The sequence below is a fragment of the Acomys minous genome (genome assembly GCF_964271855.1).
Source record: "Acomys minous genome assembly, chromosome: 9".
NCBI lineage: Eukaryota > Metazoa > Chordata > Mammalia > Rodentia > Muridae > Acomys > Acomys minous.
Window position 1 is genome coordinate 103,646,886 of NC_140490.1, and position 15,255 is coordinate 103,662,140.

General features: G+C 35.8%; 1 protein-coding gene across 1 annotated transcript in view; it reads left to right on the plus strand.

The window, feature by feature from the left end:
- Positions 1-15,255, plus strand: part of LOC311605923 (uncharacterized protein) — a gene marked incomplete at both ends in the record, with an annotated part of 273,889 nt that overhangs the window by 256,252 nt on the left and 2,382 nt on the right. Inside the window, one exon of the mRNA XM_084796759.1 lies at positions 13,264-13,379. Coding sequence (XP_084652885.1) covers positions 13,264-13,379 — 116 coding nt within the window. The remainder of the gene's footprint in view (positions 1-13,263; positions 13,380-15,255) is intronic.

Below are 15,255 nucleotides of genomic sequence, written 5' to 3' on the forward strand. Positions count from 1 at the left end.
GACCTAGGGCAAAACAAGCACTACTGTTTTATTAAAGGGGTCTAACAATAAAATGAGTTCTAATGACATTTTGCTATACTTACGAATAAGTGCCTTACTCAGAGACCCTTCCTGCTGCAGCAGATGAGAACAAATACAGATACCCAGGACCAGATACTATGCAGAGTAAGAAACCTTGAGACGCTCTGCTCTAAACAGAATATCTATAAAATCTCCCACCCCTTAACCAGGGCGCTCTCTCTCTCTCTCTCTCTCTCTCTCTCTCTCTCTCTCTCTCTCTCTCTCTCTCTCTCTCTCTCACACACACACACACACACATCTATCTATCTATTATCTATCTTCTCCTATTTATTTTCGCCTTTTATTACCCTATAGGTCATCTGATTATATTGTTGCTTCCACTTTTTGTTTTTAATGGGATTCCCTAGTGTGTTTTGTGATACTTGGTTATAAAGATACTGTAAGATAAAAATACTGTATCATGCAGTTAATTTATCAAAATCTTTTAGGTTAACTATATTCATTTATCCATAATTATTGTATATAGAAAAGTGAGTTGCCAGAATAAAAGATAGAATAAAGCTATCAAGATTAGATCTGTTAGCTTTAGATAAGCTTAGTTATAAAACATATAAATATAAGGCTTGTAATGTGGCCAAGCTCCCAAGTAAATTAGAATCACCAAAACATCAAACTTGAAAATACTATACCTTTTTCAATATCAGAGTAATTAGCAAAATTTTAGGAAATTCAGAAAAGACACTTTTAACTTTTATAATATTTCACTAGAAAATTAAGCTTTCTTATGTTCCCGTGAGATCTGGAATGAACAAAATAGAAGAAAATCATTATAATAATTGGTGCTACCAATTCTCACTTTACTTCTAGACATTGTTTGTAATGTCAGAGAACTCTGTTCTTCTCTTAGAATCTTGTGATGAAGATTGTTAGCTTGGCCCAGATATTTTTTATCAAAATAAATTGTCAGTTAGAGATGCTTAAGTATTTCATTAAGGGTATGATTTGTTGGACATGCTTATATCTGTGAGTAAATGATGTAGAGTCTTAAACTACCTCAAGACTTATTTTGTGCAGACATTTTTGAAAAAGTAACTAATGATTCAAGTTCATAATACATAATCAATATATGGTGAAAAGCCATTAATTTATGCTATTTTAATCTAACCATTACTTCACTAGATGACTGATTGTTAAAATTGATGAACACTTAATATTGAAGTCATTTAAATGATTAATATATTTGTACTATAAACTTACTAAAGAGTTTATAATATTTGGTGATAAAGTTTAGTTATATTATGTTTTTAATTTCTATTGCAGATTCTTTATTATAAGTAATGCAGACTGTCAAAACTACTTGTAATAAAATGTCAGTAATTTAGTATCACATATTCCATTTTAATGATATAAACTATGATTACATATCTAAGTATGAGTGACAGGTAATGTAATTTCCATGATTAATATGAAGTTATTATTATTAATCTCTGACAAAACACTCTTTATGCTATATAACCTTATTTCTGCCAAAACATAATTGGGCTAAGTATTTTTGTCAGTCAAGAGTGCCTTGCTTAGAAAGAAATACAATATTACTTGGACTTTTAGTTTCCAGATAGTTGAAATTTCATTGAGTAGAATACATTTTCTTTCATTAATTTCTTCTATGCCTTGCTTATATCCACACTGAGCCTTTTGATCTCCCAATTTTTACATGCTGTTTTATGTCTCACACGCAAAGAAGCAATAGTAGTTGTTGCACTAGAAAAACAAACAAACAAACAAAACATGAGGGAAATTACTTCCACTAACCACATAACTGCACATCCTAATTGTTGGGAACCATGCAAATGCAGTAAACAATAACTGGACTTCCTGAGAGTGTTCCTAGCCTTAGGTATTTCATACTGGGGCTCAGAGACACTGCACACGGTTATATTTTTAACTAGTGTTTATCATATAGAAAATATACAAAAATAATGAGTAGAAAAATTAATAGGGAAAGCTTAGAAATGTAGGCAAAGAAAGTAAGACAAAAACCAAAACCAAAAAAAAAAAAAAAAAAAGTCAAGCCTTTCTTAGTGGAGTCACATAACACTAATTCCTCCAGCCATGAGTTATAATGCTGTATGCAACAAACCTCTAGCAGAGAAACTCATTAGACACATTCTAAGTGTATGTTACTCTTTCAAGCTAGTAACTTATAGTGTATCTCATATATATGAATGATAATTTCATGATGGAAATAATATCAATACTGAACTAGTATTATTAGTAGCAGTATACTTACTATAAGTCACATGTTGGTCTAGAAGCTAATTTAGCAATCTAAGTCCGGGATTGTTTATATTAAGATTACAAATAGGACAATTGAGATGTAATATGATTGAATTAATAACATATATTTTTAAAACATTATACAAAAAAAGAAATGAAAAAAAGATTACAAATAGGAAAACAAGAAATAAGGACTGAATATATGACAACATCAGGTAAATTCAGGAGAATTGAATAACAAAATAAACCAAAGATCTGATAATAGCATTGAATTCTTCTTTTCTAGACTCTTTTGCATAAAAGTAACATGAACTGATGAAATATTAGTTGTAAAAATGAATGGAAAATTCTATGCTTGAACACCAATTATTTGAAAAAGGCATATATACAACAAATATCAAATTTTGGGAGAATCAGTCCATAGACACTAATGTTGTCCAGTATTGGGTTCCTTCTTAAAATTGCCACGTTTTAAAACTATTACAGGGACAATGTATTGTTCTCAAGATTACTAAAGGAAAATAAATGACATTTAAAAAATATAGATAATTTAAGGCACTTGGAGATGACTCAAGAGCTATAGTACATACTGCTCTTGTAGAAGACTTGAGTTTGGTTCCCCGCACTCAGGTCAGAATGCTCACAATGACCTGCAATTATAACTCCATGGATCTTATATGATTTTCTTATGTTCTTTTCTGGCTTACAAAGGTAACTAATATGCACATACACACCCTTACACATATACATAATTAAATTTAAAATATTGTAAAAAACATACACACAAAAACACAAACAGTAAAACAAATATACCAACTAAATTAATAGATAAAATTTTCAAAAGAAATGGTAATATAGTAATTGAAAAGAAAAAAATTAACAAATATAGACTTATGTTTTTATAATATAAGGATTATGTATATTAAGTTATAATTGTGAACTCTACATAGTTAACAAGCCTAAATTACCAGCACTTGATACTTTGAGGCCTGAGGAACAAAAGTTCAAGGCCTGACATCATTATAAAGGAGTTCTAGGATATCATGACTATAGGGAAACACTGTCTCCAAAAAGAGTATGGAAATGTACTTCTTGAAAACTATGGGATAATGGTAATTAGAAGTGATATGTAGCGAAAAAATGATAGAAGGTTTTCCATGTAGCCTGGCCCAGAAGTCACTAAGTAGTCCAGACTCACCTTCAATTCACAGGTATATATATACCTGCCTCTGCCTCCAAGTGCTTGAATTAAAGGTGGGATATCATTCCAATCAGAAAAATCTATTTAATTAACAATTATAAAATGTTATATGTCATGGTATATACAAACAAATCTTTTATAAACATTCCTTTTCCAAAATTTCAAATGTCCATTAAGAACTATATAGTATCTAGCAAAATATCATTTAACAATAACATTGTTTTACACTTAACATTTGGTAGTCATACAATTCCCTAAATAATAAGATGAAATTTATGATTTTGTCAAAACTATGCATTTACACACTCTGTATTGCAGACATCTCTAATAATCTTCAAATTTAAAACGCATAGTTAGAATGATATTGGTCTGTCCTCAAAATATAATATTTGGTAAATCCAATATGGGTGCATTTACTGGTTCCTAATTTTCCATCATGATAACAGAAGATACAAACACAAAAGCCTTCTCCCATTCATTAAGCACTGCAATCTTTTCACCTGCTTCCAGGTCATTTTTTTTTTAAAGAGGATGAGGTCACCTCTAAAACTCAGTACTCATTAATAGATGATGGAAAGAAGTAGCTACATCAAATAAATGAAGATTAACATAATTAACATCATTTTAAAGATAGCCTGTGACCATATAGTGGGACAGGAGGTCCCCTTCGGCCATAGAACTAGGGGAAGGGAATAAGGTGAAAGTGGGAGGGAAGGAGAAATGGGAGGATACAAGTGATGGGATCACAACTGAGTTGTAATCTGAATAATTTAATTAAATAAAAAATAAAGAAAGAAAGAGAAAATGTCATAACATATTTAAAACCATTACATTTTCTTCCTCTTATACCAACCATGTGAATTAATACATTACAGTGTAGAACATAAACTAATGTAGTGACACACTTCTCTCTTTTTTTCTTTGTGTGTGAGAATGAGAGAAAGAGAGGAAGTGATGGGGGAAGAAGGGAGAGATGTTCTCAGTATTCAAGCACAGACAAATTTCATCTATGATGATGGGGGAAGGGGCAGCGTTCTGTTGTACTGAGGGCAGAGATCCTCAGAGTGATATAAAGCTTAGTAACACAGAATTCAGTTTCTTCCATTAAGAAGAGAAAATGATGCCAGTGAACCCTGAACCCCAGCCTGACATCTTCATAGTTGATTTACGGTAACACTGGTGGGAGGGACGTCACCACCGTGCTGAGGAAGCTCCTTGCAGGGCTCGTGGAGAAGGTCATTTCTGTGTACTCAAGGTCTCATCAGTTTAGGAGTAAAGTGAATTTGGGAACAAGAGCTTGACATTTACAGAGAAATATTATAGTGTTCAAGAGTTCAAAGTAGTTATTCTTGATACCTGGGAAATAAAGTGTCATTTGCTCTGAAATTTTCAAACAAGACTGCTGCACCCAGATTGGGCCAACATTAAATCAGAGATACTCACATGAAGATTCAAGTTGGATATCTGAATTTTAAGTAGCCCCCTGCTTAGGAATTCAGGTTACCAAAGAAAAGCACATGCAATAGTAGGCCAAGGAAAAGCTCAGATGTGTCCTTGTGACATTTGCTATTTGCATGCTAAAGGGAAAGAAGGCTCCACCTCTCCCTCCCACTGCCTCTACTAAACCTGACAGATTTCTACCTTGTCAAAATAGTTTCAGTTTAGAATTCTTTGAAAATACACACGTATACATGTACATCTACCTACTCTACCTCTCTGTCATGAACACACACACACAGACACACATACACAAAGACACACACACACACACACACACACAAAGGGAGTAGATAGGGACAACATTACACTAACAAGTATCACTATAAAGGATCACTTAAAATAATACTGATGGACTCAGGTTTAAAATATAATTCAGAATATATGACCAAATATAATAGTGAGAGATATTTAAAATTAGAACAAGTATTAATTTTATTATTTTTATTTCATTTTATTTTTAATGAAAATAGATTCTTCTCTCATATTATACATCCCAACTATAATTTTTGCTCCTTCCACTCTTCCCAGCTCCCTCTTACCTCTCCTCTCCCCCAGATGCACTCTTGCTCTCTTTCCTCTTCATAAAAGAGCAGGCCTCTAAGAGAGGACTTACAAACAGCACAAAGACGATATAACAGGACAAGGCAAAATCCCTCATAGTAAGGCTGAACAAGATGGTCCACTATTAGGAAGAGTTCCAAATACACCCTTCTTTATTGTTTTTCCCATGTTTTCAAAACTCATAGGATTATTGTTAACATTTTTCAATATATTTTATGAGTTTTCCTAAAGCGAGTTTTATTGTTTTCTGGTTACCTATAGCTCACCAATATCCACCTGTTATTAGTTGCACTTTGTAGCTTTCATGTAACAATACATTGTTCTCTTTTTTTTATTGAATTATATTGGCCCTTACATTATTGATTATATGTGTACTTAATAGTTTTGCTTGTAAAACTTGCAGGAAAAATAGTCCCTTAAGGATGACTGGGTCAAGAAGAGTAAGGAAGGAGATGAATATGTGAAAAACACATGGGATTACATTACAAAGAACTATAATAGAAATTAAGCCTACCGGCATGTGATACTAGCCTACCTGCTCATGGCTAAGTCAATGAAAATTCCTTTATCAAAAGCCAATGTCTGTGGCTTATGAGGAATGACACCTACTTTTAAAAATTGGCTTTTTTGTACAAACACAAGTTCACACATGTATGTACACATGATAATACACACAGATAGTATATGAGATTATTTTTATTTACTAACAACAAATTTATTAATTCTTGGTTCTTTGTTTTAATTTGTTCAATGTACATGCCTACTGTAACCACCTCCCTCATCGCCTCTCAGTCTTTCCTCCTTCCCTCATCCGTCTTCTCCCCTACCCTAGTCCTCAGACAGGGGTGGCACTCCTCCCCTACATTCTGACCTCAGCCTCCCAAGTCCAATCTGAACTGTTTGTATCTCTGTCGCCAGGCAAGGCTGCCCTTCTAGGAAGTAGTGATTAATACATGGGCACGAGAATCCAGGTCAGAAGTAGTCAACCTGTAGAAAAACACAAATAAACTCTTTATTTATCAGAAAACTAAAGTCCAAGTAGATTAAACACCTCCACATAAAACCAGACACACAATATCTCTTAGAAGAAATGGTGGGGAAGAGCCCTTAACTCACTGGCAGAGGAGACAACTTCCTGAGCAGAACACCAATAGCTCAGGTTCTAAAACCAACAAATAATAAATTGGACCTCTGGAAACTAAAAAGCTTCTATAAGGTAAAGGACACTGTCAACATAACAAAATGAGAGCCTACAGACTGGGAAAAGATCTTCACCAACCCTGTATCTGACAGAGGACTAATATCTAAAATATATAAAGAACTCAGGAAAATAAACACCACCAAACCAAATAAGCCAATTAAAAATGCATTACAGAATGAAACAGAGAATTCTCAACAAATGAATAGCCAATTGCCAAGAAACACTTAAAGAAAAATTCAACGTCCCTAGTACTCAAGGAAATGCATATCAAAATGACTCTGAGATTCCATCTTACACCTATCTGAACGGCTAAGATAAAAAAAACTCAAGTGACAGCATGTGCTGGGGAGGATGTGGAGAAAGGGGAACACGCCTCCATTGATGGTGGGAGGGCAAACTTGTACAACCACTTTGGAAATCAAGCTGGTGCTTTCTCAGGAAATTGAGAATTGTTCTACCTTACGATACAGCTGTATCACTCCTGGGCATACACTGGTCTGATTCCTCACCCTACAACAAAGACAAGCTTTATTCGTAGTAGCCAGAGTCTGGAAATAACTTCAACTGTTCCTCAACTGAAGAATGGTCAAAGAAATTATGGTGCCTTTATTTATTTTTTAAATATTTTTTATTAATTTGTTCATATTACATCTTGATTGTTAGCCCTTCCCCTGTTTCCTCCCATTCTTCCCTCCCTCCCACTTCCCCCCTTCTCCCCTCCCCTATGTCTGTGATTGAGGGAGACCTCCTCCCCCTATATATGCTCTTAGAATATCGAGTCTCTTCTTGGTAACTTGCTCTGAATGCTGCCAGGCCTCCCCATCCAGGGGACGTGGTCAGAAAAGGGGCACCAGATTTCCTGTGAGAGTCAGATCTCACTCTCCACTCAACGGTGGAGAATATCATGTTGGTCGGCTAGGTCTTGATAGGGGTTCGAAGTTTACTGCCTATTTCTCCTTGGCTGGTGCCTTAGTTTGAGGAGGACCCCAGGATCCAGATCTGCCTGTCATAAAGATCTTCTTGTAGGTTTCCAGGACCCTGTGGGTCCTACTATTTCCCCATTCTTCCATGCTACTCTCGCCTAAAGTCTCAATAGGATGTCCTCTCCTCTGACCCACTTTCTTGGTAAGTAAAGTTTTTCATGGGACGTATCCCTTGGAATAGTGTTCACTTTGGAAAGCTATCTGGCGTTTTCTCAGAAAAATGGAAATAGGGCTTCCTCAAGACCCAGCTATCCCACTCCTTGGAATATACCCAGAAAATGCCCTAACACACAACAGGAACATATGCTCAACCATGTTCATAGCTGCTTTATACATAATAGCCAGAACATGGAAACAGCCTAAGTGTCCCTCAGTAGAAGAATGGACTAAGAAACTGTGGTACATTTACACTACGGAGTACTACTCAGCTATTAAAAACAAGAAATTCCTGAAATTTGTGGACAAATGGATTGATCTAGAAATTATCATAATGAGTGAGTTCACCCAGAAGCAAAAAGAGACAAACGGTATATACTCACTTATATGGTGCCTTTATATAATACAATAATACTCAGCTTTTAGAAACAAGGAAATCTGGAAATATGCAAGCAAATGGATGGAACTAGAAATGATTGTTCTAAGTGAAGTAACCCAGATGCAGAAAGACACACATGGTATATACTCATGTATAAGCAGATATTAGCCACACCTTAGGGAGAAGGCTTAATTCTCCACAGCCAAACTTTGGGGATGGAGTGCAAGGAGTCTTATGGAAGAATTGGGGAATAGAGGGGCCTGGAAGAATTACGAGCTCCACAAGAAGACCAGTTGGGGCCACCAAATCCAGGCAGAGGAAGGGAAGGCTGCAGAGGCTGATGCACCAACAACGGACCATGCAAGGTGAGGACCTAGACCCTCTGCTCACATGTAGTAAATAGGCAGCACAGTCTCCTTGTGGGTCCCATAATATGGGGAGTAGGGGTTAATTCTTTCTTTCTTATATTATTCTACCACTAGCATTTCATGCTCCTCCATGTAATCAATAAGCCACTCTCCTCTACAGAACACTGGCTTCCAGTTAGCTGAACCTGTGGCTTCTAAACCCAATTACAGCATCCTTAAAGCAGGTTCTTTTTACTTTTCTGGTTTCATAAATTTGATTGCTCAGTAGTACCTTGGAAATGAAGTAGTAGTGAGCTTGAGCCTCAGAAGACATGTACAGCAAGTGTTAACCCGCTGTTGTTATCTTTGTTAGTAATGACAGTGTCTTTTTTTCTCACTTTCACAAGAAATCTTTTTTAGTTCATAAGACTAAGGAGAAACGTTAGAGGCAAAATCAGAGTGGCTCAGAGAATTTAAAGTTAATACTTTCCTGATTGTTTTAATAGAGTGCAACAATTCCTATAATGGGAATCCCAACAAAAGCCTGATTCATTTTCTGGGAGGTTCAAGAATGTTAGGCAATACCTAACTGAAGGGCTCCAACAACAGTGACCCCGGTTTTCTGTGTGTTATTCCGCTTCAACAATGTTCCACTCTGAAATGCAGGAAGGCTGCTGAAAAGAAAGAAGCCAAACGCTGCACTTGACAATGGAAATGAAACTCTTAGAACCACCTATTATTTCTTCTGCGAGTAAAATTACAAAAAGGAAGTGTTGAAATTTGAAGAAGAGGATCTGAACTTTGGGCCTCTACATAGAGCTTTTCAAGATTTTTTTTTTAAATCTATTTACCAGGTTAACAATAGAAGATTTCCTGATATAAAATGATGGAATAACCTGCTTAAACAAAGTCTTGGGGTTAAGTGGTAGGACAAGTGGGACGCTGTAGTCACTGAAAGCACATTGTAAAGATCATGTTTTATGCTGCTAGTCAAAGAGTGAAAAACAAAGCCAGTTGCCTGGGCATCATGTCCTTCTGCTTGGTGTTGTCCTCATATCTGGCATTTGGCAAAACAACACAGCCCAAAATGTTTCAAGGACTGCTGGGCTCCAGGCCAGAAATTTATGGTATACCTTAAAATGTTTTATTTGCTAGTTTAATAATCTCTAGGCTCTATTCCAAGAACTGCCAGTCCCTAGAGATGTGTCAATTAAGCTATCAGAGAGCATTTCCACTCTGTGGAAAACATCACATAAGGTGCTTGTAAAAACAGGGAAAGAAACAAACTAAAAGGGAATCCAAGAGGGAGAAAACAAAAATACTGGAAATCACTTGTTCATTTGCTTTTTGTAGTGTAGAATAGCAAAGGAAGGTAGGAGCAGGAAGATGCAATCCAAGGGATAACATTCAGGATGTAATCTAAATAAATTATAATAATTTTTTAAAGGTGAAAGAATTAAAAAATATTTCCATTTAAACCAAATATAAATGTCACTACTAGGCTTTACGTCTCACTGAAACATTGCACCCTCCCTCCCTACCCCCCCCCTCTCTCCCCCTCCTCCCTCCCTCCCTCCCTCTCTGTCTGTGTGTGTGTCTATCTGTGTCTCTCTCTGTTTCTCTCTCTGTGTCTCTCTAACAGTATCTCTCTGTCTCTCTGTCTCTGCCTCTATTTCTCTGCCTCTCAAATTTAGGGAAGAGTATGCACCTTCTTTTTCTTTGTAACATGGTAAAATGAAAAGGCAATGAAAAATAAGCGATGCATATTAATTAAATTAACTACATAGAAATAATAGTTGAAAAATTGAAAAGCTGTTTAATGCTTTCTGGTACAATGCTATAAAGAAACAACAACAAAAACCCTCCCCAAATACATGAGTAACTGTGTTAGAGGGCCAGCTAGATATCACAAGCAAGACAAATGCCTGGCAAAGAAAGCCTCACTGTACTTCAGTCCTTCAATGCCCCGATGCATAGGGCAGTTTTAAATTTCATTATACTTAGTTCTTCTTGATTATATGAAATGGATAATTGTACTGACACCATAATGATATTCAAACATCAAACGATTTAACTTTATGTGAATTTCTTAAATGTAATTGGCATACTGTGAAAACTCATGGAATTCCATTGAAGAGTAGGTAGAAAGAGTATAAAAGTCAGAGCAGGTTGAAGACATGGGTAGGACAAGATCTTCTAAATCTAAGCTAGGTACATATGAGTTCACAGAGACTAAAGAAAAAATCACCAGGCTGATATATGTACGCATCAGATCCTCTGCTTATGTTTTATAGCCATTACCTCAGTATTTTTATGGAACTCCATCCTGTGAGTGTGAGCGGGTCTCTGACTCTCGTGCTTGGTCTTGGAAATCCTTTCCTGCTGTTGGGTCGCCATATCCAACTTCAGTGTGATAGGTTTTGTTTCACTCGTTATATTTTATTTTGTCATGTTTTGTTATCTCTTATTTTCTAATGAAAGACAAAAGGAAGTGGACCAGGAGGGGAAGGGTGTGGAGATGGGGAAGAACTGGGTTAGTAGACTAAGGAAAATTATAATCAGAATATATTGTATGAGAAAATAATCTATTGCAATAAAAGAAAATGTTTTTAAAAGCATAATTAGAGAAAATAAAAAAGAGAGTAAGAAAGTGAGAATTTGACTAACTATATAATATTATAAGATCTAATAAAAATGGAAATAAAGTTTAAATAGACATGCAAACTTATATCATCAATGTAAAAACAGAACAAAACAACCCTAAAAACCAAGCAGCAACTACAACAACAAAACAATTGGATATTGCTATCTGTTAATTTTCCCCTATTTAAAAAAATACTATACAAACCAGACTGAAAACCTTACTCATGTCATTCTTTGTAACTCTGAAAGTTTAAGTTGTCTGAGCCTCTGGATAAAATTGGCAACTGCAGGAGACTTTAGTCTGACTCCTTTTTAGGCTTTATTCTCCTATGTTCCACTGCCTTTAGATCAGTAATAATTTAAAAAAGATAAATAAGAAAACATTTTAAAATCAACATTTAAGGTAGTAAGGCAAAGGTTCTACTTCAAATTGAGATTTCATGTAATTTTTAACATAGTTTTGTGTCACATGACTACTTTTTGATAGAGAAAATAAAATATTTTCTGATGTTACTCCCTATATGGATCATAACTTATATTCATAAAGTAATTTTCATAAATTTACATAGAATAAGTATTAGGTTATTTTAAGGAAAAAATTAATTTATAATAACAAAAATGTCTAATTTCTCAAACTTATTCCCAGATCTTAAACTTGGTAGAGTCTAGTCATAAAAATTGTTATATTTATCACAGGTTTTGGTTTGTGGGAATTACCATATTTTTGTCTTATTCTCTTATTTAGTACTAAATTCTTTAAATGCTATATAAAAGAAAATTTCGTGGAAATACTCTCAATGAAGTCTTACTTTGTTCATACTTACAGTGAAATTATTTCCTAACAGGTTTGAGCTTCCTGTCTAGAATAATTTACTATTGCCTCTGGCCACATATATAAATGTCCTATTACATTTCTTTGTAGTTCTCCCGTGCTTGGGGACATAGCCTTTGACTACTACTTTAAACTTACATTTAACTGACAAGAACAAGAAGAACACATTATATTCTGAGTATGCCATGATACAATATTACATAATTCCTGCTAACAGACTAGATCCACCTCTGCAGAAGATATGCCTTGTTTATGTTATTATTACTTGTCATCCATAGTAGAGCTCCGAGAAAAGTTTGACTAACTCATAAAGCTTATTATGAGTATGAGTGGGTCTGGAACCCTGGAAACCACATTAAAATACTGTTTACTAATTTCACAACGATTCACGTTACTTTCCTCATCACTGGGCTCTTCTTTCTTTTCTTCCCCCTCTTTTACTGGAATCTTCTTAGCTCCCTCTACTACTTTTATGTAGCCTCGTTGACCTGGAATGTGATTTGGTGTCTAGGCTGACCCTGAACTCACAGAGATCTGTCTGCTTCCTCCTTCAAAGTGCTGAGGTTGAAAGCGTGCACCATCACTGCTCCCCCTCCCCAGCTTGTGTTTTCTTTATACATGGGGCACACCGAGTTTAATGAGGGTCTTGCTTGGGGAAGGATAATTTATCTATGTAAAACAACATTATACACAATGACTTAGCCAGTAGTATCATTTGTTAATTTCCCCCCAGAAGTTTTATTAGGGAGAGAGATCAGTTTTGGAGTTAAGACAGCACTCTAAGATTGAGCAATGAATGACCTTCTCTATCCTTGACCTCTGTATTTTTCCATGTTATTGTTCTCATAACTATTTTCCACAACCTTTTTAGTCTCCAATAGTCTCCTTATACCTTTGAACACATTTAAATTTTTTGACTAACTGTGGTTCTGAAATTGCTTCTTTTTTCCTAATTTTATGGCATATAGTTGCTATGGTCTGAACGTGAACCTTAAATCTCATGCATTTAAATGGGCTTCCTATTACCAGAGGATTAAAATGTGTGCTCTGTGTGAGGTGCCTAGGTCAGGAGGCTTTTCCCTTGTGAATGTATTAATTCCATTAAAGAGATTTTGGCAGAGAGAATTTATTCTCCCCTTTCCCCTGTTTTCTTCTATGTAAGGACAAAGTTCCCCTTCCCTGACTGGCATCCTCACAGCTCTCTTTTGGAAGCTGAAAGAAGAACCCATCAGACACACCCGTGCTGATCTGACAATAGACTTGGAAGCTTTCAGCACTGTGAGTGAATCAATTTTAGTCCCCATTTTAATAAACCACATGTTCTGCAGTGCTTTGTTATCACAGAACAAAATGGAACATGATATCATTGCTTTATACTGATTTCAATGGAGCAGTCACTTCATAATTTCATTAAGCTGTTATCCATATAAAAGAAATACAGCAAAATCAGAAAAACTGAGACAGAAGCAAACCAGTGTTCTCCAAGTACTCATATGAACTAATACACTATAGTCAAAATGACACAAGGCTGGAAAACTAGTCAGGTATACAGAAGAGGAACCATTCTCTAAAATAGTTTTGGTAATAATAAAAAATATACAAAAGACATCATTTAAATTTACATTTAATTCATTGTAATTTATAAAAGCTGTGCATATTTTTACTCAATTTTTCTCCATTCTTATGAGGTCATTTATATATATTGAACTCTAAGAAATTTAAGATACATAGAGTTTGTATGTATTTTATTTATTTCATGAATTTTATTGTTTGAGTAGGAGATAGTATGCTTAAAGATGTGGCTATTCCATGTGTAGGTGTACACTGAGAGAACTTACCATAAAAATAACATCATATACATATATACCTGTTTAATACTTTTGTACGTACGAATACAAGGATATGTAACCAACCTATATGTCCATCAACAGATGTTGAGGCTCTTTCCTTTTTTTTTTTTTTTTTGTTTGTTTGTTTGTTTGTTTTTGAGACAGCCTTGGCTGCCCTGGACACTCTTTGCAGATCAGGCTGGCCTAAACAGCAATAGGCTTGCCTCTGCCTCCTGGAAAGGTGTGTTTCTCCTTTAGTAAAGGAATTTTAATGCAGCAATATGGCTACTCTGGCAAGGGATTACACACAGAGACTAAGGTCTGTGTTTTCTGAATAAAATACATACCCTTAATCACTCTGTGTTGAATACATACACTATACACCTTTAATCCCTCTTCTTAAAATACAGACATGCCTTCATTACACACCTTAAACTCCAAACAATGACATCTAATTGAAGGACTTAAAGAGCAATGAATAAGAGAAAGATTTGACAGAATGAGTCAGAGATAGGATATTCCCAACTCTCACAAAAATAAATGGGAAAGAGAAGCTCCTTAACAGCATCACACACACAGACACACACACACACACACACACACACAGAGAGAGAGAGAGAGAGAGAGAGAGAGAGAGAGAGAGAGAGAGACAGACAGACAGACAGACAGACAGACAGACAGACAGACAGACAGACAGAGACACAGAGAGAGCCAGAGCCAGAGAGTGAGAATGCAGAAAAATTTAGAGGGGCAGTATAAGAATAGAGTACAGTATAGCAACAGAGTAGCATTCCTGCCCTCAGGTTGAGTTTTTGGCGGCAGTTAAGTCTCGGAGTTCAGAGGCAGTTTTGACAAGAGCAAAGAGTCTGGAGCAAAGAGAACCTAAGTCCTTCAGCTTAGAGAGGAGTTTTGAGCCAGAACAGCTTAGGTAAACCAGCCAGAAAGAGGTAAGAAAAAAATTGAAAGATTGAGTTATTCCAGCAGTAAGTGTCAAAGGCTGAAATCATTCTGTGCCTTTGTTAATAGGCAAAGGATGGAAGCTGAAGCCATCAAGGTACAGGCTTGCAGAAGATTATATTGTACAACAGCTAGATTCTTTCAGGCCTAGGCCTAGGGATGGATATATGGAAATGCTCTGGGCTTGCCCCTAGCCATGTATTAGCAAAGCTTCGGCATAGATCCCATTTCATCTCTTCATCTAAGGAAATAAAAACAACATTTACATCTTGCACCCAAGGTGATTGGAGAAGAAGAAGGCCCACCAACATTGTAGAAAGCAGAGGACATCTGACAGAAATTTTGTACAAGAGAGGAGACATATGATA